This window comes from Amblyomma mixtum, chromosome 2 (genome assembly GCF_055824585.1).
Source record: "Amblyomma mixtum isolate Tamu chromosome 2, ASM5582458v1, whole genome shotgun sequence".
Classification (NCBI taxonomy): domain Eukaryota; kingdom Metazoa; phylum Arthropoda; class Arachnida; order Ixodida; family Ixodidae; genus Amblyomma; species Amblyomma mixtum.
In genome coordinates this window covers 72,863,613-72,888,512 of record NC_143013.1, presented here as the reverse complement: position 1 = coordinate 72,888,512, position 24,900 = coordinate 72,863,613, and the positions used below count along the sequence as shown (strand labels likewise).

Here is a 24,900-nt window from a genome sequence, read left to right as displayed (position 1 = left end):
GGAAATTTTTCGCGTTCATCATCTGTTTGGCGTTTCACGCATTTAACGTCGCTTCTCTCAGCCTCCAGGTAAACTATTAGGGGGGAAATTGAAGTTCAGACCTTATCTACCACGTATCACTGGAACAAAATATACCCCTCCGCAGGGTGACTAGAATAAGCAGAAAAAAAATTGCACGCACTGAGCGGAACTAAGCCTCAACAAACGAAGCGTTCCGATAGAACAGAATTCACCACTGCAGTGACACACATACTCAAAAATAAAAACTAACAGATGAATATATCGCTCTAGCGAAAGCTTCGGTTTCACAGCTGTTGCTATCCAGCGTTGCAGCTTCCGTCTCGTTCCTGTATTCACTGCTTCACTCGTCCCAGAGCCTTGATTTCGGTGTCTGCTCCTCTCGCCGGCAGTCTCGCCTTTTCTCGTCGCATTCGGTGTCGTGGCCCAGCTGCGCCGTCGTCGCTCCTGTTCTGGCCTTTTCGTCGAGATCCTCGCCCGCACGCACAGGTTTGAGCTTTTCCTCTTCGCTTCCCGCCCGTCGCGGACAGAAGCGCACAGCTTGCCCGCAGGCACGAGCACAAGGATGTTCAGCGGTCCGCTTTGAACCGAGCAGCGTGTCATTTCAGCCGCTGCGTCACATTGGCGAGCGCGACGGAAAATGCTTGGAGGGCACTGAACGGGTACTGGAAATCCAGCGTGTAGGCGTTGCCGTCGATGCGGCCGAACTGCATCACCTGCCGAAGGAGAGGCGGCGGCGAGGACATTAGTGGCCAAGATGCGAAGGAAACGAAAGGGACCATAACCGGTCATTTATTAGCGTGCTGTACTTACAGAGGTAAATGAATCTAGACAAGATAGAAGAAATTGTAAACTAGATCGAGGTTGATTTTGTCGAATTCTTTTCAAGGTGAAAGGAAGGAGGAACACAGGAAGAAAGGTGAAGTATAAAGTTCCCTTTTAGTGCCGTGCTCAGTTTTCCCGTTTTTATATAACTACGTAACAAAACCAGCTGTTGCCTCACAAGTTATTTTTTTTTAAGTTGGCAGTGAAACGCAGTGGCTAGGACACGCGAGCGCAAGCCAAATTGTATTGCTATGATACCTGGCAGCTCGCCTCCGTGCTTCGAGGCTGGATATGACGCGTAAATTCGGGCTGAGGGGTATGGTGGCGCACGAAAGTTGCCGGAAGACGTTCCAGTCCTTCGGCTTGATACGCAAGCAGCGCTTCGGCAGTCCAGCGTAGTGCGCTCCCCTTAAAACTGAAAGATCTGCTCATCTCATGGGATGTTTTAGAGAGCAGCTCTTTGGCGCCCGGTTCTGCATTTCGCGGCGTCGCCGTCGGCGTTGTCCATTGTAACCAGCTCCGCAACCGTGGCTGCGCCCTGCTCTAGTTGCGCGCGCTCCTGGCGCCATCTCCCGCGACCTCCCGATAACTTAATGCCTCCTCTGTGCGGCGGCAAACAGCCCGCCGGATCGATGGCGGCGGATCTCGATATTGCACCGCCCGAGCCGAAACGCATAACCGCCGCCATACGCCACTGCGAACCGCCTGCCTATATAAATTGTTTATTATCTGCCAGTTCTTTCTGAGCCTTGAGCGAGGCAACCGGTGGAAGTCCTTCGTCTGCCGCGGCTGCTAAACGAGTTGCCAGAGCAGAGGGCCAGCGGCTTCGCCGCCAGAATCCAGAGGTGCGTGCCGCCGAAGCAGACGCTTACCTTCGCCGCCGTCTAATTTTTTGCCTCAATCTATGGAAAAGCTGACACAGCTGATGAGCTGCGCTCAAATTCCGCATTAGGAAGTAACGTAATCGTCGGCAATTTGTTGTCTACACCTTGTCAGAACTGTAGCACATGCAGGGAGGCACGCCAGCTTCTTGGCTAATCGTGAGCATCGCTTCTCGCATTAATCCCAATGACAGCGGAACAGTTGCCTCCAGGCGAACACACTTACTGACGCGAAACTGACCCCTCTGGAAGATTGAGCTAAAGTTACCGATAAATTTCCCTTCGTCACGCAGCTTATACTATGCGCATCATACGCAGTCACAAGCGCTGAGTTTTGAGCCACAAGGTGGGATTAAACCGGCGCTGGCACGTTCAGCGCACATTTGTCGCCGATAGCACATTATCTTGGACTGCAAAATTTAACGTAACGCTCAGTTTACTTTTTAGTTACATTCCCCTCCCTCATGCAGTTCATACTACCTGCATCATGCTAGTCTCCGCCAGCTTGGTGCAGAGGAAGGCTCTCAGAAAGACCACATACGAAACGAATAATTGCATGCCATGTAAACCCACCAAACTTTCACTTCTGATTCTAGATGGAACGCAGTTGGTAAAAAGTTAATGTGTGCAACATGTGACCGGATGGTACACGTTATCTGTCTGCTTCAACACTTGTTTGGAAGCCCTTGATTTTGTGGGCCTCAATCTATCGAAAAGGTGAAACAGCTTATTTGCTGCGCTCAAATTTCGCATTAGGAAGTAACGTAATCGTCGGTAATTTTTCTCCTTTTTTCGCCTCCCCAAGTGTAGGGTAGCCTGCTAGGCATCGCCTGGTTAACCTCCCTGCCTCTCCGTCCATTTTTCTCTCTCTCTCTCTCTACCGATTTGGCAGCACATCAGCAGACTGAATGACACAGCCCACACATTTCATTTCCGCTAACAAATAACTCCAAAGGAAACAGAATCTTTGCCAATATATTACGTTCCTTAATTTGCTAGCGTCATCGGCTCCAGAGCCGTCAAAATAAACTGACGTGACAAAGCGGTCTTAAGACTTATATGGGGTCGCGCATATAGTACCTGGTTTCCCTTGAACTCGATCTGAAAGTTCTTGGCCGACTCTTGCGTGACGCGGCCGCCGAAGTCCAGCTGGTAGACTTGGCTCACTTCATTCCACAGGGGCGCCTTGTTGTGCAGCACGAACTCGCGGTACATGGGCGGCGGCTTGCTGGGCGGCAGCATCTCCTGCTGGTGCACCTTACCGTGCCGTTTCTTCAGCTGCGCGCACAAGAAAAGATCCGTGTGAGACGCCGCAACCTACGTAGCCACTACTCGCACCAACGGAAGACATCTAAGCCTTCCAACTTCTCGGCCAAATTATAGTGAACTCTGCAATCAACAGGAAGCGAAAAACAGTTCAAATTGTTAGGAGTCCACATTAAGGGAAGCTGTTTCACTGCATTTCACGCTGACAGGAAAAAACCATAGGTGCGAATCAACACACACACATTCAGCGTACCACTGCCAATATCAATATGCCCTCAGGGCAAAGGGTACCCTGAACCCGTGCACATAGACCCTCCGCGACCTTGGAACAGCAAATGGTGTAAAATTATGTTTATATGCAAGCTCAATCTCCGAATTCAAAACCCGATGTCATTTTTTATCGTTCGTAGGTCCCTTGTCTTGTGTTGTGCAGCTGCCCCTTTCATACTTTTTTTTTTCAAGCATTACCGTCATATCAACCTGTGCAGACCGAATGCAATAGGCATGGATCTCTTTGGACAAGCTGTCATTGCACCATTAAAATCAAATGATCAGTTCAAATAAAGTTATAGTTCAAATGAAACGAGATGAATTCGACAAGTATTCACTGTAGCTTGTGTGTTCCAGTTAGCGTATTATGTTATTACGTTTGTGTAAGGATTTCTCGCTGGCCAGCAGTTCCGGTGCATATCAAGTTCGACGAAAATGCCACGGACAACGTGTTCATATTCCAAGAACTATCACGGCAGAGTGTTTTTACATGACGAAAATGTTCAAATAACCATACTAAGAGAAAGGCGTGCTACCTGACACCTTTCCTGATTGGGATATTAGCACTTTACCTGTGGAGGGCGAGCCAAATTATTTCTCGTATGTATTAAGACTTTATGTAAGGGTTGTTTATACTGTGTACTTTTCTCTGTCACCAGGTTGGTGATGGCAGTATGGTCTGTCCTAAAGCCTGTGTAGCTCAAGTAAAACGTTCCCTTAATCCTATAGGTACAGCATACTACATAGTGGACCTTGACTAATTGGCCTGTGATATGCGGGTGAATCGTTATTTTTCAGCAGTCTTCCATTTTGTGGCCGCCAGAGTGTGCGGTACATACACATTTTCGCTGCTTCGATCTTTGCGCACGCACCTTCTTGCGGATGTGGGCCTTCTGCAGACTCTCGAGGTCGCGGAAGCCGTCCGAGAGCACCTCTTCGCCGCTCTGGCCGCCTTCCTCATCCGAGCTGTCCAGGCCGCGCTGCCTGTGGTTGCCGCGCACTTTCCGCAGCAGCAGCGGGCTGTACAGCAGCGTGCGCAGCTGCTGCTGCCGGCTCTTGCGGCCCGACACCGGCGACGACGGGATGCTGCGACTCAGCGCCGGCGAAGGGGGCGCCGAGCCGCCGCTGTCGTCTCCCGCCGCGACCGAGGACGCGCTGCTGCCGGGTGGGATGGGCAGCGAGCCCCGGTGCCGCCGAGGCTGCCGGCAGGGGCTCGCCGAGGGCGTGCTCTCGCGGCTCGTCGTCCGGTTTCCTTCGTCCTCGGAGCCGCCGCTGCAGAGCGTCGACGTCTGCGGGGACAGTGCCCCAGTGGGGCTGCCACGCGAGCCCGTCGGCCCGTGGGCCAGCGAGGCGCCGCCGCACTCCGCGGAGCTGGTGGTGCACACGAAGGGGTTCTCTTCGGCGAAGCGCTGCTTGCGCGCCGTCGCCGGCGAGGAGCTCTGCGATGCTTCGCAGACGCAGGCCGGCTCCTCGGTGCTCCTGCGCTGGAGCTGCAGGAAGAGAAGGGGAGAGGGCATCGGAAGACGGCGAGGTTAGGTATTTGAGTGTCACGTGCGCAGCACAAAAGAAAACCGTACGGCACGTATAGTCCCTGGACGAGTTCGTTAGGTTCACTATACACGATGATAGAGGCATGCAGAAGGAAACTTGCCCTCTGTGCATCCAAGGTAGGGTGCATTTATTCATCTCCCTGAACAGCGTACTAAAGGCATCTTAAGCTAGAGCTCCATTTGCGTATGGTTTGCCAGTGTCGAGTTTGAGATATTGTGTTCTCAGCAGGACGGGTATTGCGCTTAGCGGTGATTGGCTAGTCGATCATGGTCAACTCACCTTGTCGGCGAGCAGAGCCCGCGCCGCGTCGGCAGCGTCTTCGCCGTTGGTTCGGGATGTGGCGGTAGACGAGGCGGCCGCCTGCGCCACGCCGTGCGTAGCCTGTGGTTGCTGCGCAGCGGACGAACCCGAGCGCAGCGTGAGGCGGCGGGCGTCGCAGCCGCGGCTCCTCGGGTCGCCCACCAGAAAGTCGGCGTTGGGTGGCCCGATGCTGCTGCGGTGGTTGCGGTGGTGGCTGAGCAGCAGCACCGAGGCCACGTCCCCGACGACGCCCTCGTCGGGCTGCTCGTCGTCGATGTACTTGAGCTCGGCGGCCTTGTCCGCCCAACGGGGCACCGGGTCCAGCAGGTGCCGGACGCCTGCTGCCCCGGCGGCGGTCGCGCCCGACCTGTGGGGGGATGCCTCCCCCTACAGGGGCGCGTCGCCCTCCGGAGACAGCTCGGGGGACAGCCGACTGCGCGCCGCCACTCCGCCGCGCCGCAACCTGTGTGCGTGCACGCCAGAGGTCGCTTTCGTGGACGTCACGGGTAGCGACGCGCCCTTTCACGCTTACATATTCATGGCGAACTTGAGAAAATACATACCATGAATGAGTACGTAGGCACCCTGAAAACATACGGAACATGATGCTTACATAAGTATTATAAGCGCAGATACCATAACAGGTAGGTCCATGAACACCTGCAACTAGCCCAACCTTAGTTTCTTGAACTGTATTTTGCGGCAAGCTGCAGTGGTATCTACTTAACATCAATAGGCTTTGGCGCCGCACGCACGCATTTAACACATTCCTTAATGCAGGCTTGGGTTAGTGAATAAACCGATGTTTGGAGGATACAGTGCATGAACAGAAATCAAGGCGCCTTGCACGAGACCTCATGCGTTTAAGTACGGCCCAGTACGCTTGATATTACTTATATTTATTGCGCAAGAATTCTCAGAAATTATATAGCGCCTCCCAGGTGTGGTTGCTGCCCAGTACGCTTGATATTACTTACATTTATTGCGCAAGAATTCTCAGAAATTATATAGCGCCTCCCAGGTGTGGTTGCTACACGCATCGTACGGGTTACATGTATTTGCAAAACTCTGTGGTAGCGGCCCAGGAAGTAGGTCCAGCTATGTCTGTGCATTTGACCCCGTCTTTCTATCGTGGGACTTCATATGCCAGACGACAACCGGAGAACTAGATCATGCACGTTAATTCAGGTTAGTTTACTTAATCTACTTTCCCGTTGAACACAAGAATGTATTTCAAACAAATATTGACTTCTGCTTTAGAAAGAGCACATAAAAGTTGGAGCAACGAGACTTCTATAAGAATTTGCGAGAAGTGTCTGTATGATGCTCTTGATTAGGATCTTCAGCTTTACATATGACGCCGTTCACTCTGTTGGCAAGGTACTATGGTTACTGCTGAGTTCCGCAGGTGAAGCGCGAAAGAATTATCCGCAACATTATTGAACAAAAGCGCTGTTCGCACAAATTTGCAGCCGGTATAGTAGTTGACGAGATTGCCTCTAGTTTTGCATTATTTAGCATTTATACTGGTACATGCACTATCGGGTCATCCCGGAACGGGGAACTGCATCTGCAACCTTAGCAGAAGAGCAGTATTGTGTAAAACAAAGTTCTTCACCTCGATGGGGCCGCAAGTAACATGAACATAAGCGTCCCAGTGCGAAAAACAACATATGATTGGACATAAGGCTTCACGACGCGCGAATGCAACTCAAGCCGATAGTTCCGTTATTAGCCGGTGACTCGAGACCACATCTGTGGAGGTGAAACTAAGACTCCTGTGCTTTAAAATGAGGTGACCATTGCAAGACATGACATCTTTGCGCCGAGATCGTATTTCACGCCTTCTGGGGACCTTTGTTCCGTAGAGTATTTCCTACGGCTCAGAATTTGCGACTTTGTCTAGAGACTTGCGCTAACGGCTTCGTTGACCGAAGCCACGGGCAACACTTAGACGATAGCAGTGGCACGCACCCGGGCCTGGACTCCGGCCTGAGTTCGGCCTGTGGCCTCTTGGACGGCGATGTGGCCTCCTCTTCGCGCAGCTGCTGGCAGGCGGACGACGCGGAGGTTCCCGGCAGGGCGGCGTCGGCGGCGGCCAGCGACATGGTGGTGCCCTGCGGCCGGCTCTGGCCCGCCTGCCGCAGCGTGAGCCGCTGCACGCCGGCCTCGGCCGTCGTCTCGAGCGTCAGGTACTCCTCGTCGGCGCCGCGGCCGCAGCCGCCACCGGCGCACACCGCCATGGCCGAGTCCCCGTCGGCGGCCACCACGCCGGTCTCCGGGTCCGCCAGGCCCGGGCACCGGCCCAGACCGCACCGCTTCTTGGGCGTCATCGGGGCGATCGGCGCCGCGGTCTCTTCGCTCGCCACAGGGTCTGCCGGAGCGAAACGTCGAAACTCATTCCTCCCGACTGCTCTGGGACACGCAAAAACGTCTGCGGCGACCCGCATTAGAGCTCACAATAGCCATGGACGTCAGAACAGCCACGGACGTCGATGTAGTATGCGGACATTTTGCTTTCGCACTCCAATGCGAAAGCAGAACGTCCACATACTATATCGACGTCCGTGGACGTCAGAACAGCCACGGACGTCGATATAGTATGTGGGCGTTTTGCTTTCGTACTCCAATGTGAAAGCAGAACGTCCACATACTATATCGACGTCCGTGGACGTCAGAACAGCCACGGACGTCGATATAGTATGCTGGCGTTTTGCTTTCGCACTCCAAAGCAAAAGCAGAACATCCACATACTATATCGACGTCTGTGGCTGCTCTGACATCCATGCACTATGTCGACGTCCATGGCTATTTTGACGTTTAACCGTATTTTTCGCATGCTTCCGCGTTTAATTAGCGACCTAATTAAACCTCATCGACCAAATTTTTCCCACGGAAACATTTTATCACATACCATCTGTCACAGTCACATTTCACACATTTATCTGAAGAAAACGACGTAATCGTGAGGAAAAAATTGCGGACAATTTTTGTTGATGCGACAGAGCCATATAATGCTCTCGCATTAATAAGAATTGTTATCCTGATGACGTAGAGACTCTAAACGCGTGATTTCTTAGAGTGAGTGAGGCTTTTCAGTTACTTCGAATAGCCCACGATGCGCGTGGAAATAACTTGGTTCTTGTAAAAGACACAACCCATGCGCGCATATTCGTTTATTCCAGTTTGTCGAGTAATTAAAAAAAAACTGAGGACGGCAAGAAAAAAGTAGTATTGCATCGTCACATCGTTTCTTGTTAGAGATTGTAACATTGGCTCACGTTTCAGCGGCCACAAGCCTCAATAAAACCCTACACCCGCTTCCTTCTTTGATCAAAAATTCTACCCTCGGGCATCTCTACACCCAGATCAATATAAAAATAAGCTCTCAGACTCTTCGTCATCAATATGCGATATGCGTAGTGTTCCTGTATATAGGAACACTAGATATGCGAAATGCGCAGCATCATCTATCGAGAGGGCCGTGAGTAGGCCCGCCATTCTGGTTTGGTCGAGAAAAAGAAATCCCTGCTCGGCGTTGCGTAAATGTGCGTAAAACGACGGCCAGCTGAGCCTGGTGTGAAGGATGAAATGCGGATGCGCTGTTCTATTCCGCAACGCAACGCTTTCAGCGTAGATACTACATGCTGTCACAAACTTCGGCGCATTTTAGAAACAAACAAAGAAAAACCGCCGCGCGCACGGCGTCTCGCCGGCGCGAGCCCAACGGGAGAGAGGGAAAGCCCCCGCCGAGCGCGTGCCTCTCTCTCCATCGCCACGGCGTGCGCCGAAGGAATGAGTCATCCACGCCGAAGATTCTCGAACATGCGAGTTGGTTCTACTGCTGACCGGAGGAAAAGGGCGTAGCCTTGCGTGCACTAAGTCACGTCCCCCTCCTCTGCACTCGGACGTCGGCTACGCCGCCACGACGGCGCCACGCTAGAACACGCTGGAACCTTCGCGAAACGACTCCTGACTTTAACCAATGAGGACGCGCGGCCGGCGAGAGAAAGGAAGGGAAACTACACGGGAGATACTGCGTGTATGTGCGCGCCTACTTTGGCGCATACAACAAACAGAATTGAGAGCGAGCCTATAAAAGAAGGACGCTGACAGCTATCAGTCAGCCTGGACTGCCGTTTAAGCTTCATCGAAGCGCGCCCGTCCGACTCCCGGCAAAACACCACTCGGCCAGCATCGGACCAACGAGGCAACATTCGCCAGTCTGCGGGACGGCATCGTCATGGAACTCTGGTCGTCGGACTGCCGCAGTGCCCGGTGAACAAATTGTGTTTTGTTTGTTTACCTCTCCCTCTTGTGTTAGTGCACTTTAGGTGCAATATTGCCTTAGTATTGCATTCTCTCTCGAGTTTAACTTTTCACGAGTTGTATTGTTTATTTAATCACTTTGTATGTGTCTGTACTAGTGATTGTGAAATCCTCTGTATCGTCTCTTTGCTATATAAACCTTGTTTTGTTTGTGAACCTTTGGCTCCGACCCATTCTCTGGCTTGCGACCAGCGAAAGCTGGGCACCGAACGCCCAAAAACCTCTTGTCACTTGGTAGCTGGTCTCCGCTGAGTCGAGGGCATCTCCTTTGAGTCCGAGACCGCTACCCCCACACGCTCTAAGGGTGTCTGGGAGCTTCCCACTAAAAGTGCGCGAAGTCTGGGTGACACATGCATGCCGAAATAAAGCACGTTTCAGCTTCGTTTAACATTTTTTCTGTCTGTCACGAATCGAATTTGAAACGAGTCGGTGTGCTTCCCTTTCTAGCCCAATTGTTCAGAAAACTTATTACATGCATACGATGCGAAACAGAAGCCTTGTTGTTTGTGATCAAAATGAGGAGTTCATTTCGCGCATTTATCAACCCTCCGGTAGCCTCAGTCGGTCGTACGTAAACAGATCGGCACATACTTCACTGAATGACGAAGTAGATGAAACAAATTATTGTTAGTTGGCGTACTCCCATGTTCTACCAGCTTGAAGTCCAGCCGCAAGGAAGAAGTTTCATTAACCTACCGGCCGTGACCATGCTCACTGAATGCGCTCCAGTTACACAACCTCGATTACTCGAGCTGCGGTGCCCGGGTGCTCTCAGAGACTGCAAAGCTTCGATTACTGAGTTTTTACCGTGGCGAAATATCTTTAGAAGCACTACCAGGAGCTCTCATATGACCACACAGTCATCGCAAGGTGCTCTACGCACGTGTTGTCCAGCACTGATGTCCTGCCATCGCACCGGCATGTCATGCCCATTGATGCGTCCTTGTGATCTTAGTATAAGTTATAACAACTTATTTGTGGAGGTCTCTTTAGAGCCCAGCTCTTAGGCGCCCGTTCTGCGTTCCGCGTCGTCGTCGGCGTCAGCGTCAGCGCAGTCGGCATCAGGTCGCATGTTACGCCACCTGGCAGGTGGCGTGTCGTAAGATAGTGGCAGAGCGAAACGCCACCTGCCACGGCGATAGCGAAGTAATGAACAACCAGTAGGTGGCCGCCACGGGAAGATCTCGGAAGGTCGCTATAGTAGGATAAAACTCAAGAACGAAGCAACTCAAAGCAGACCCTCCAGCCAACGGCGTCGACAGATTTCCATGACACCGCGGTTAATACGATCCTCCTCATCATCATCATCAGCCTGGCTACGCCCACTGCAGGTCAAAGACCTCTCCCAGGTCTCTCCGATTAACCGTGCCCTTTGCCAGCTGCGGCCACCATAACCCCGCAAACAGCTTAATCTCATCCGCCCACCTGACTTTCTGCCTCACATCACCACATCACAGCCCCCACGAGATGTTCAAGCATCAAAGCCCTGTATACATTGCGACACCTGGCCGCATTCTCTGTCTCTCGTTCCTAAGCACACATGGGGTTCTTTTCGTCCCAGCTAACTTGGACGAAAAGTCCAAGTTCACCTGTTTACCATTCGTAACGGTAAACAGATGAACTCGACAGTTCCCTGTTTAGACCTACACCGGCATCGTTGAACCCACAATACGTGCCAAGTAGAACTATCGCTGTTCATGAAAACACTTCTTCAGGCAGCTTTTATTCAGGTAGAAGACTCGCTTCAGTGCCAACTCTATCCCTTGTGACAATGTCCTTGAAGCACACGAAAAACAAGTTATGGGTGAGACAGTAAGGTGCCCGCCACACCCATAGCTACGCTCGCAAACATAGAAGCGAAGTTATAAGTTTGCGGGGACACAAAGTGGACGCAGCTGGGAAAGGACATAGTACATTGGAGAGACATGGGAGAGGCCTTCGCCTACAGTGGGCGTAGTCAGGCTGATGATGATGATTATAAGATTCAAGACTCCGTTTGTTTTGCCATTAAGGATTGAGAATAAGCCGGAACAGGGATGGACATCGAAGGACGACCAAAGAGACGTCGAGAACGGGAGGGGGAGATAGGCCTTCAGGAGAAGAAGCTGTCAGTGGAGGCGGCTCAAGACAGAAAGTGGAGCAGTCTCAATAGTAACAGTAACCTCAAATAGACAAGTAAGGTTGTAGGAAGGAAGAGGACCATACATTATGGCGATGCACACGCAACTACAGTTCGGCGCTGGCTTGTGCTATGGCTTGCGGTCCATTGCACGTTCAGTCCACGGTTGAGGACGCGCGCCACTCCCGAAGCTGACGACTTTGATGACAGCTACTTTCCAGCTCAACGCCTCGCCCGTTCGTGCCTCTGTGATGTCCCTGGAATTATAACTTCCCGTGTTAATTTTTAATGGGCTACTACTGCCTCCAGCATAAAGAGCGTCCTTCTCATTCTGTCACCACCCCACCTATGCGTTTCGCCTTTAGGACCTTCGGTTCCAGTTCCATACTCTCCCTCTAGAAAACAAGACAGTAAAATACCGCTGTTTTTATGGATTTCTGAAATTTACCCTTCTCCCTATCAACCTCGAAGTCCCTCCCAGCTTCATGGAAGCACCTAAGAAAATGTCCACCCTCTTCGAAAACTATACCGACAGCCTTTGTGACCCAGCAGGCTATTTTAATAGCCAGCACCTAAATCCCGTTAGTTCTTTCACTCTCCATAACTGCACTCCGGGATCAGCCTTTCGTTCGCGTAACCTGGAGTCATGTGGCAGACGCTTCCAGAAGAGGGGACAACGGCCTGTCCTTGCGTACCGCACATGTCGTCATCTTCGTCCTCCGAGAAGCCAGTGGCGGACTGCGCCGCCGAGCCCGCAGCCGAGCCGGCCGCCACCGTGGTGCCGTTGTGGAGCACAAGCGCGGCCGACGAGGCGCGCGAGGCGGCGGCCGAGGGCGGCTGCGGACCCTGCAGCTCCTTGATGAGCAGCGTCATCTGGCGCGGCTGCAGGTGCAGCAGGCTGGTGCGGTACGTGACCGAGCCGAGCGAGGCCGGCAGCCAGCGGGCCAGGCCCAGCACCTTGAACTTGGTGCCCCAGAGGTTGGACGTCACGGCCACGATCTTCTCGCGCTCCGGGAGCTCGTCCGTGTAGAGGAGCTCGCGGCGCGCAGCGCCGCTGCTGCAGCCGCGGGACGACGAAAGAGAGATGCCCTGCGAGTGCAGGTCCCAAGGGCAGGCATTAATGGTAGAAGGTGGTGGTTGAAATACGATCAAACAGTGCGAGGATACGGGATAAGCAAATGGACAGGACATCGTCCTGTACTGTCCTTATGCTTGTACAGTCTTTCCACGGTGGTTTGTGTTTTTATAAGACGCTTTTCACTTGCGCCTAGAAATAAAACATTTAAGTTCCCTGGTAGAGTTGGCATTAGAAACACTGTTTACAATCCTTATGATAAAGCTGTTAAGGGGGATTATTTCACAAGCAAGCAACACACGGGCGAAACGCGAAATCGCGGTGTGCATTTGGTCTGGAGATAACGATAATGGCTGTATCGCTTAGTCGATTGCTCGGCCCTAGTTTTATCACTATCTAAAGAAGTCTGAACGTATATAAAGAAAAAATATGCATTGCTGAGTGGCACGACGACTACGTGCAGAAAGCACTGGATAACATGAAGCTGAGCCGGTACCACGAAGCGTTCTGGTCTCGTTAAAGATACCACAAAACGGTAGAAAAAGTGGGATCATGTGAAATTCAGTAACTGCTGAGAGTTTCTTTGTAATCAAACCGGTGTACTATTTCCGGTGAGCACGAGCGGTTGCTTAATGCAAAACTTTTTGACAATGAAGCAAGTTGTGTTCGGTCTGGCGTACAATCGCGTCCAAAACCTCGTGTTCACATACTAAGAATCAATCCAAATCTCACGTTCATTTCACAGAGACGAAGGGAAAAAGCAGGAACAGCGTAACTAAAAGTTATAAAGTTGTGAAGAAGGCAGGAAACTAAATCACGCAGTCAGGCTATGACTGTAGAACTGCCTAGTCTGCAGTGCGTCATTGAACAAAACAACTCGACGCTCGATATCTACTCAGCGAGATACCGAACATTCTGCTTTATCTGTTCTTTGACACATTAATAATAAAATAAAAGTTATGATTTGCAGATTCATGTCACGTTCTGCCTCCTCTCCTAATTTCAGACTGGGTGCCATTTATGGTCCGCATGATTTTGCTCAGGCCAGTACGCGTGCTTCGGAAATTTTGCTTGCCGCTTGAAATAAAAAACAGAAACAAACAGGCCTCATGTCTAACGGACAATTTTAATGCAGCATGTGTTTCAGGGCTTGGAGCCATCGACACGGACTGTTTCCGTGCGCTCGGGATAGTAGAGCCTGCAGGCAATCATATGCTTAACACTCAAGTTATAACAAGAGGCCAAAACGTACGTCCGTCGCCAGTGCTGCTTCCGTTGCAGCTGCGTTGCGCGCCGCTCTCCTGCGGCGTCCCGGAGACGAGGCGCAGCCCTCGTCTGCCTCGCTGTCCGACGCCAGGGCCGCGCCGGCCGCTGCGGAATGGAAAAGTCACCGCTGTGGTCATAACGTCACCGGCGAACCAACACAGAGGAAGAAAATAGGTTACCGACCCTAAATACTCCCAAGCAGTTTTGCTTAGCACAAGTACAACACCACAGTGCTGACCATACATACTCGTAGTTGGCATCTTAAGAGCGTGTGTGGTGTACAGCAATGGAACCACTGCAGATGAAAATTGAATATCAAACAGCGTTACTGTCACATCGATGCTCATTCACGAGTTATGTGACCATGGAACACGCCGAAAAGCCACACACGCACCCAAATGCAAGGAAACTTAGGCAAATATTTCGAGCACATTTCAAGAAATAAAAAAGAATTACTGAAACCAAGTGCCACCTTTGCAAATGTAAGCTCAACGCGTGGCGGTGTTGTCGCGACCCGATAATTCTACCTGTGCTTTAAAAGGGGCTGCTAGGCATCCTCGTGGTGGCAAAGAAAGATAAATCTCGCCGCGGTGGCTCAGTGGTTACGGCGCTCGGCTGCTGACCCGAAAGACGCAGGTTCAATCCCGGCAGCGGCGGCTGAATTTCGATGAAGGCGAAATTCTAGAGGCCCGTGTACTGTGCGATGTCAGTGCACGTTAAAGAACCCCAGGTGGTCGAAATTTCCGGAGCCCTCCACTACGGCGTCTCTCATAGCCTGAGTCGCTTTGGGACGTTAAACCCCAATAAACCAAACCAAGCCAAAAGACAGATAAATGAGCACATCACCTTATCGCACTTGTTTTCAGCGTTATGCATGTCTTTTAATCGGTTTTTGTTATTGCTTGCGCTTCGACTATCGGTATATACGACGTAATTCAAAAAAGTGTCCAGCCGTAGTACCGGCTGTAGACTCTTCGTTTCCCTGATTCAAACAAGCAGGCACAGATTTTTAAACTGACATGCGGGAGCACTATAAATTATCGAAATAGAAATTGCTTCGAAGTCACTAGCCATCGACGATGCATTCATACTCGTAACACGTCACCTGACTAGAACGATGACTGGAACTGCTCCTGCATGGTACCATTCCCAGTTCTGTGATTCATCTCTAATGGAAGTACAACGGTCTACACTCCTTGGATAGCGGGAAAATTTTGTTTAGGCCGTGTTAGCAACTGTCATCCTGTTCCCTGGACGTGAAATCGATGGCGAAACATGAGCTCGCTGGTAAATATTGGATGGGCTCAAATGTGATTAGATAAATTTATTATTGTTGTGAGGGCAATTCCTCGCCTCTCACACCCCCAACCTATCGCTCCCTTGAAAGGCATATGCAGCCCAAGCCGCACAGGTAACCGGCTCATTGTTGGAAACGTATTAACAAAGGCTGGTCTTGCAAAGCACCAGAGCGAAACCATTCATTTGTAATAGTGGCCGATTACTTTTGCTATTTCGATGATGAAATCAACCTATCGCACAAGATTATCGACGGCGCCATATTAACACAGACACCAAATCAATACATTGATGGCTGTGCCCCTTGGGCTCGAAGCACTTATTCATGAACATGTTCCCCTGCAGTCATCACCTCATAAAACAAACGTTTTTTTTCTGAGCAGTATATAGATAACATCATCATCATCGTAATCATCATCCTGACTACGCCCACTGCAAGGCAAAGGCCTCTCTCATGCCTCTCCAATTAACCCTGTCCTTCGCCAGTTGCGGCCACAGTATTCCAGAATATTTCTTAATCTCATCAGCCCACCTAACTATCTGCCGTCCCCTGCTACGCTTGCCTTCTTTTGGAATCCACTCCGTTACCCTTAAGGACCAGCGGTTATCTTGCCTTCGCATTACATGCCCTGCCCAAGCCCATTTCTTCCTCTTGATTTCAAATATGTTGTCATTAACCCGCGTTTGTTTCCTCACCCACTCCGCCCTCTTCCGATCTCTTAACCTTACACCTATCATTTTCCTTTCCATAGCTCGCAGCGTTGTTCTTAACTTAAGCGGAACCCTCTTTGTTAGCCTCCACGTTTCTGCCCCATAGGTTAAATGGGCAATTACGTCAGTTAGGACGTGATCAATTTCGGATACAGTTACCGAGTTAGCGATGGAGGACAAGCTGCGGGTGCATACCAGCGCGCCGCTCTCTCGTTGGCGTTGCAAAGGAAACTAGCCTCATAATGAAAAACTAACGGGGCACTTAAGTCTCCTCATGGTCTATGCTAAAGCATTGTACATTACTACTGTTTTAGTTGGTGCAGTTGAGGTTGACTTCGTCTGTGGTGTTCTATGCGCTTGTGTGATTTAGTTCGCGTTGGCCACCAAAACGCACACCATTCAGAGCTACGTGGGTTAACCCTCATATATGCAGAACTGGTTATTCTCTACTTAACATTCATTCATAGACGTCAGCGACTCCTCATAGCACTACCAGTGCAGAGGCGCAGAGGCACCTGCCAGCTCAGTGGCGCAGAGGTTAAAGGGCAGCTGCATCACTTTTTTGAGAATTTTGCGATATTCTAGGATTAAAATCTATGTAGGCTGTAGGTAAAGCATGCCAAGTGTTTTTGCACTAGCATTTAAAATAGTGACGTAATCAACGATTTAAAATTGCGCTTCTCCTCAGTGCACCTGAGGAGTGCAGGAAAACTCAGCGTGACGTCAAAGAAGGTATTATTTCAAATTACCGCGGTCGTCAGCCACACCCTGCCCTGACGCGTTAGACGCTGCCAAACAACTCTCGGCAGGGTTCGCCTTCGGTGGCGTTGGTTTTTTTCCTTGAAAGCAGCCGTTTGTGCGTTGGAAATGTACCGATACCTTCGATGACGTCATCATGCGCCCCCCACTTGGCGTTGTGCGCTGCGGAGAAGCTTGAAGGGCGCCCGGATTTTAATCGGCAATTACTTCACTATTTCAAGCGATAGCCCAAAAATACTTCGCATGCTTTACCTCCAAGTTACACACATTCGACCCTCTTAAGCTCATTGATTTCTAAAACCTATGCAGTTTCCCTTTAAGCGACGCACCACTGCATTGACAGGTGGCTGTTCCTGTCACAGCCACCCGCAGGGATTGTGCGACCCATGTTCCTCTTCCCGAGCAACTCTTCGAATAGCTTGCGCGGTGCTCTTCTGAACTCACCCGAGCTTACCCGGGTAAGCTCAGATAAGTGTCCACGTCGCGCATAAAGCAAGTAATGCTTACGTATTGAAAGCCCCGCCGCGGTGGCTCAGTGGTTACGGCGCTCGGCTGCTGACCCGAAAGACGCGGGTTCGATCCCGGCCGCGGCGGCCGAGTTTCGATGGAGGCGAAATTCTAGAGGCCCGTGTGCTCTGCGATGTCAGTGCACGTTAAAGAACCCCAGGTGGTCAAAATTTCCGGAGCCCTCCATTACAGCGTCCTTCATAGCCTGGGTTGCTTTGGGACGTTAAAAAACAATAACCAAACCAAACCTTACGCATTAAAACAGCGCTAACTAGAAAGGACACGCAAGACAAAAATGACACTACAAGCGCTGCCAATCAAAACTAGCCTCTCAGCAACAATAGTAGAGGCCGTTTATAGTGTGTTAGCCTTTATCTGGAATTTACAGTATTGAAACATAACAGAGAGCACTGTAGACAACAAGCGCGTGCCTTTTTGGGACCGAACAATTTCTCGCGCATGATCGCATTTTTTCGCGAACAATACAGAGGCGGCTGTTAACAAACACAGGACAGCTCTCCCCGCGTGGCTGACGGAAAGCTATAAGGCCTAGTGCTGGCGGCATCCGTCAGTCACAGCCCAGCGCACCATAGACAAATTTATTACCCTCGCTGAGAGTTCTGTACTTTCATTCCTCTCATCATAACCTTGCTCGTATTCTTGTATTGCAGTACTCTTCTCGGTGTATTTATTGTAATCAAGTGACATCATCAGTTTGATGACATGATTGCTTTATTATTGCCATTTGTATTGCATGTTTTGCCTTTATTTTCTACTCTTAAAAAAAAATTAGCACTGAACCTGTATTTGTATGTTTTGCCCTCTCCTGTAAAAATCCCAAGATGGGATTGACAGTATTCCGAAATAAATAAAAACAACACTCCTTGAAAAGCAAACCTTACAAGGTACCCTCGAGATATGAGCGAGCTCCTATAGTTGGATACACCTCAGGAACAAAGCGGCTTTTTACCGTCAAAGGATCCCTTCCCTTTCCAGACAATGGCGTCGGTCGATTCTCATGATCCTGATAGCATGACAGTGTAGGGAGCGGGGCGAGAACGCAGAGAGGGAACTATCCTCGACCATGGATGAAAGGGTCCCTCTCCTTTTATCTGCCACTTCCTGCATTGTTACGCTAGCATGGTGATGAGAATCGCCGACACCATTGGATGGAAGGGGACCCTTCGACAAGGAAAAGTCTTTTCGTTCTCGAGTTGTATCTGACTATAGTCCTGTTTGTTCCCAGCCCTTGTGCCCCGCTTACTGGCGTCCCTCATCGTCGTCGTGGGAGAGGCGGCTGCGCCCGAGTCGGCTCCGGGCGAGTTCCGGCCGTATGCGGAGGTGGAGGTGGCCTGTCTTCCTCCGTCCCTCTGGTCGGCCGGCTGCTGGGGGTCGTAGATGACGAACTCGGGCCGCAGCTTGGAGGCGCGCTTGCCCTTCAGCAGTGGCACCAGGCCGCCCAGGTACTCGAGAAAGAGCGTGTAGGTGGCGCTGCCCGACACCAGGTCCTCGGTGTCGTGGCGCACCATGGTGCAGTGCAGGCGCACGTTGTGCGGACGGGAAACGAACTCGCGCAGCTGGTGCGCCTCCGGAAGGTAGCACTGCGCACGAGAGGCAGAGAGCGTTGACGCGAGGAGAAAAGTGGTGGATCGGAAAGACAACAGGCAGCGGCAACAAAGCTGTAGTTCAAGACTTTCTCTAACTAAGGCTGGACACTGGGTATGTGTGAGGATTTGTTGTTTGAAAAACATAATTACTACATACGAATAATTCAGCCATTTTTTATTTGGTGGTGTGGGGTCTCGCTCCGCGCCCTACCTTTGGGTTTGGTTTGGTTTTGGTTTGGTTTTATGGGGTTTAACGTCCCAAAGCGACTAAGGCTATGATAGACGCCGTAGTGGAGGGCTCCGGAAATTTCGACCACCTGGGGTTCTTTAACGTGCAGTGACATCGCACAATACACGGGCCTCTAGAATTTCTCCTCCAAAGAAATTCTAGCCGCCGCGGCCGGGATCGAACCCGCGTCTTTCGGGTCAGCAGCCGAGCACCATAACCGCTGAGCCACCGCGGCGGCCCTTTGGGTTTGTTGCTCCGCGATGTACTCCTGCTTAGCTATCATAAGTAACAAGGAAGATTGCCAACGTCACTAGCGCCAACAGATGGCGTGAGCGCAGCGGGCATGGTGGGGCCAGCTTTCTTGCCATTCGGGCTAGGGAACTCGTAGCGTGCGGACTTTTCGGCGCGACGCTTCGCTTTCCGCCGGTGGGGCGAGGTGTCGCGGGAACGAATCCTGCGAGCTCGTCTCGGTCGGCCTGGGAGTATCTCTCCTGCCCTATAGCAGACAAACATTCGCTCGTAACTTTTCTGGTGAGTCGGACGACCTCGATTCCTTGGCGTATCTTGTTGTTAGCTGGCGTTATTGTATTTGCCATTTGTACCAGTGAGCCACTGTCGTTGTTCCTTTGTTCCTAAACAGCTCGGCCAGACGTGGTCAACTTGCGCTCAGTAGAGCACGCGGTCACGGGTTCAGATCGGTGGTTTGAACAGTCAGCGGCGATTAATCAGGAAAAACGTCTCCATACTTAAACGCCACGATTGACTGCTTGATTCGATCGATCGTACCCACAAAACGCAATCTTGTACATCTTATAGAAAACAAGTAACCGATTATCATTGCTGCTTCTGAAATGTACCTGATTTCAGTAGTCATTTGCAAACCATGAAGAGTGACTGAACAATTACAAAGAAGTAATTGTTACTATTACGTCATTTCATATGTGTCTTTTATTAGCTTAGCACAAACATACTTGGAGAATGAGCTGGTGCAGCGCGTTTGATCGGCAATTTGTTGTAGTACATGCGTTGATGACTTCATCTTCAGATGGTTTCCGAAGTTTTCCCCGCCAGTTCTTGGACGTTTCCTAGTGAGCACATGAGTAGCGACACTGAACAGTATCTAAATGTACGCAACAGAAGGAAGTGCGCTGTTTTATCATAAGGTGACCTTGGGCGCCGCCTTGAAGGTACACTAGGCGCCATGCTTCGCTGTTCTCCGTGCTCTGAGGGGACCAAGCGTAAGCTGACTAAATATGCCATTCCCTTCCGCCGCCAAAGCGAAATGCGAAGTCCCGAGCACGAGGCTAATCAAATCTAGGTCGCTCGGGCTTGCATACGCAGGCATCCTCGCGCACGTGCCTTCTACGCAGCCCAACTGTTTTCTCTATAACGCGACGTAATTACGTAATGCACCAGCGTCTCCCATTGAGTTCAGTTTCACGAAGTTATACCACTCTTTGAAAAAAAAAGTAATTGAATTACCAAGAACGTTCCACTTTACAAAAAGTAATCATTACATTACAAAACTTGAATAAAATGTAATTTTTTACAAGTTATAATTAGCTGCAACACGTTAAGTACGTCTGCTCAAAAGTAGCTTGTAAGGGCCGTCCTCATTGAAAACGACATGTTTCTTGTGCACAGGGGCTCTGGGATCGGCTTTCAAATTATGGTAGAGCTATCCGCTCAGTTCTCACATATATGCTTCCTCTGCATAAGTTAAGATTCAATTTTTTACTGTCTTTCTCTACCCAGATATCAAGGCCGATTTCTGGATGACTGTGGCTCCAGTTTTCTTGCCCCTATTCAAGACTGCTACTACGGCAATAATCAGCGAATTGCAGCCGTCTCCTTAGTGGGTACATACCAGGACAAATTTACTGCCCCTTCTGTCGGTAACCGGTCATAAAGGCTGTGTAGGTGATCCGCAAAAACAGCGATAAATGCCCGTTGACAAAGCAGTGGATATTGCGGATATGACGTATTATGTGACGTACTGTCAAGCACCAACACAGTGTCATGTCCATGAGCCGTAAACATGGTCCGTATAACTCTCTCTAACTTGATTTGTCGCGACAAAGGAAATAAATCGCTTCACTGCTTCACGCGTTCTCTTCTTTACAGCTTTTAACATCACATGTTACATACGCAAGCTTCGTTTTGACTCCTTTGTTACAACTGTTTCAGCTCAACAGCTTATTGCGCCGAGTACCGGAGCAATAAAAAACGAAAAAAAAATAGTACATGCTGACAAAGGATCACGCATGCGTCACTGTCAACAGAACGCTTTGTCCTTAGCCGTTGAGAGTACACATTTGGTAATGGAGACCGAGACGACAGAGATCTGTGTTTCCCCCGCCCCCGACTCATTCCTGCCCGCACACAGAACCGAGTGAACGGAGATGCCCTTTATGGATCGTTAACGTATATGCGTTGCATGAACCTCGTAAGACCGGACTGTTTGATGGCCTCGGACCCGCACACGCACGCACGCAGTCGGCGCTAGGGAGCGCGCGCGCTGTCAGTCTCTGCTTGCGCAGGGATTGGACGAATGGTTCTCTGCCTTTTACGACGACGCGCATCTGCACCGGTCTTTGCTGACCCGTACAGCCGAGGTCGTAACTCTTAAGAGAAGCGCGAGAGCCTCCTTTGCTGTGCGGGGTCCCTTTTTTTTTCTTTCCTGCCTCCAACGTCGTTTACCGTGCGCTGGTTAACGACGGAGGGTCGCGGCGTGGTGGTGATGGCGGTCCTACGGTTCTGGTTGCCAGCGCAGATGTGACTCGGTATGCTCAGTCATAAATAACCAGGAAAAGCCCCAACTGCAAATGTGCGCTGAAGGGATTGATTTATTGATGTATCCGCAACTATTGAATCAATTAATAGTACCAGCACCGGCACTGGCTTCATGGTTCATTAAGAAACTAGATGAACAGAACATGCTCGTTGTCTTATTGTTTTTGCTCTTCGAGATCAAACACAAGATATGAACGGAAGAAATAGGGTTTCGCCTTATCTCTCTTTCCATTAGTCTTTTGAAAGATAATGAAGCTGTAGTTAGGCATCTAGTAGAATGTGCTTTCGGGCTAGTCGATTCATGTCAATCAAGTGAGCTCCACAATAATATATAAACCCCTTTAATGCTACCTTTTCATATTCACAAACAAGAAGGGACCGCATGGCTCAGATCTCACGACTCGATAACAGCGGCGACCACGCTCGAGGTGGCCAGGAAGCATTCGAAGGAGACGGAGGCAAAGGATGCACATAAGATCGCTATCTTTGTTTTTTAATTCTATTTTCCATGTGGCATAAAATGATCTCTTCCAGAAATCTGAGCAGGCTCCTGCTCTTGGTATAGTCCGTTAGCCATAAGAAAAGTTGTTTCTCCGTGCTAGCCGTAAGTTAGGCTTCCAGTAATCTCGTCTTCTTGAGACCTGCGTTCCTGGGCACGTCGACAAAATGTGGCGAAGATCAACCTCAGCGGCCGGCGTGGAACATTTTGAACATGTGCTGGGCTCTGCATCTTCCTGAGAGCCCCATCGCCACGCCACCGAGGGTTAATCCTTAGAATGATCGCTACTCTGGATTCCCCTTCCCCATCGGGCCAGCATTTACGTACTTTTCTTTTCAGCACATCTCTGGACGTCACATTTCGTAGCGCCACATCTACACTGATTGCTCTCTCGCGTTCGTATCGTCTGTGATAGGAATCTGGAAACCATTCCCGTGCATCATGATCTCGACGGCACTCAACCGCAGAACAGCGGCTACCGCTGCCAAGCTGGCCGCTATGCGAGCAGCTTTTGCCTGTATGCTTAAGCCACCTGCAACCGCATGGGTTACCCTCACTGACTATCGCGGTGCACTGCAGTCGGTTAAGTAACCAAGAATGCAGGGGCAGCTTATCAACGCTATAAACAGACTGCCCACTGAAGCATGTGAGCTGCACCACAGCATTGTGCCACAGGGTTACCCGCTCACTGCCGCACCGCACGCTGACGCCTTATCGAAAGCGGCGCGTAGCGATTAATCCGTGGTAATACCTATTTTTTCCTCTCGACGTGCTGGAGAGTCACTTGTGGCTGCTGTATTCTGGCGGTACCAACGCTCTCTCTGGTGTGACCCGGACGGTCAGTACTGTCCGCTACGTACTGTCCCACACGAGACTTTCGCATGCCGCAGAAACTAGATAGTCGTAACTGTTATTCCTTTATCAGATTCGCCTGAACGTTTCGGGTACTAACTACATCCTCCACAAAAACGAATTTTCTAACAGTCTATCGGGCCCGACATGTGGTGTGAACGAGAGGGCATTGAACATGTGGCCTGTAGCTGTCGTAATTTTTCTGTATCGTGCACATCAGTGGAAACTGCTTTAGGTCTACGACAGGACTGTAGCTAGTACCTGGACCATATAGCTGGTCCCTGGCGTGACTCGCAGCTTCAGCGTCCCGTGGAGCAAAGGCCTTTTTTAAAGACGCGCGTCTGAAACAAACCCTCTGAAAATCCCGTTTTTGTTTGTGAGTGACCGAGTGCTGTGTGTGCCTGTGTCTCGTTTTATCTTCATTCGCCCTAATCCGGATTAGCCTGCCCGACAGATTTCCAGGCAAACATTTTCATTAATAATTAACGTGTGCCGCCTTTTGTGTGTGCTATAAAAAACATCAAATATTTCACTTGAGCAGTGGATCTAAGTCGGATATATTTTTCAAAGTATTTCTTACAATTGATATAAAGCAACAAAAAAAAGTGGAAGACTGAAAATACATAAAAATGGTGCCTTCATTTGATAAGCTGAAGAATCTTCGCACCGATCTTCCCCTCTCACCGAATACGCACAGTAGATTAAGAAATTTGCGGGAATACGGTGGCCGCAACTGGCGAAGGGCAGGTTTAATTGCAAAGAAAGGGGAGAGGCCTTTGCCCTGCAGTGGGCGTAGTCAGGCTGATGATGAGTTTTACAGTTCACAACATGCTGTGTTATTGCGGTCACGTCTCAGTAGGAGAAAGATACCTTTAGCAATCACTACGTAAGCATGTTCATTCGCGCGGCTTTTACCAGAAAATTTCAGCAGCGGCGACCTGCTTCCTGAATTCCGGGCTGAACCAGATGTCTTAGAAAGTGAGCAACAATAACTATTCAGCAGTAATTTGTACGAAACCAAAAATTGGAAGGGACACATAAGCTCCGCCTTGAGGATATATGAAGTGATAGCGTTAATGAGTTAATGTCCATTGCATGCGGAATTATTCATTCTCAACCTTGCATTCATATGTTCGTGGGAATCCTCATTCCACTCCTTGCGCAGTGGTGCAGCGGTTAAGCGATGCGCCACTGCCCTGCGATGGAAGGTGCCGCCACCGGTGGGTCTTTTGCGATCCAAGTTGTTCTCCCCGAGCAACCTCTCACGATAAACCATTATTTCAGCTGCCACCCGCCAGTGTGGTTAGTTTTCTCACAATCCGGTGAGTAGGTTGTAATGACCCCACAAAGTCACGTGACCTAGGTTTCCCCCCTAGGTTACTTCTCCGGGGGGTGCCTTGGCCACCTTACGCCACCCTATTTGTCGCTCACAACGCCGATGCCGAAATTTTCTGTGAAACGGGGCCTTTAACGCTATCATACCGTGTACACGTTACCGTTACTGTTACCGGGGTACCGGAAGCCCACCCACAGCAGCTGAGCACGCGCTGATTGGTCCCGATGCTGCGGGCGCTCGCGCAGGATGGATGGATAGGAACGCCCCCTTTGAAACAGGGTGGTGGCAATTGCCACCATGCTCAACTTTTCTTTCTTTATTTTTTTTTTACTGTGTTGGCAATTCTCATTAAGAATCGCCATCATCTTTACCTACGGTATCCTACAATTCTAACCTTATGCCACATCTCTG

The 24,900-nt window shown here is 50.4% G+C and overlaps 1 protein-coding gene across 1 annotated transcript in view; it reads right to left on the bottom strand.

The window, feature by feature from the left end:
* Window positions 1–252: 252 nt before the first annotated feature.
* Tusp (WD40 superfamily protein Tusp) overlaps window positions 253–24,900 on the bottom strand; it is a 218,973-nt gene continuing 194,325 nt past the window's right edge. Inside the window, exons 7-15 of the mRNA XM_089567733.1 lie at window positions 18,438–18,774; window positions 13,887–14,005; window positions 12,255–12,648; window positions 7,086–7,485; window positions 5,675–5,696; window positions 5,091–5,498; window positions 4,133–4,750; window positions 2,805–3,002; window positions 253–734 (exon numbers count right to left, since the gene is read on the bottom strand). Of these exons, the coding sequence (XP_089423859.1) occupies window positions 618–734; window positions 2,805–3,002; window positions 4,133–4,750; window positions 5,091–5,498; window positions 5,675–5,696; window positions 7,086–7,485; window positions 12,255–12,648; window positions 13,887–14,005; window positions 18,438–18,774 (2,613 nt within the window). The 3' untranslated portion in view covers window positions 253–617. The remainder of the gene's footprint in view (window positions 735–2,804; window positions 3,003–4,132; window positions 4,751–5,090; window positions 5,499–5,674; window positions 5,697–7,085; window positions 7,486–12,254; window positions 12,649–13,886; window positions 14,006–18,437; window positions 18,775–24,900) is intronic.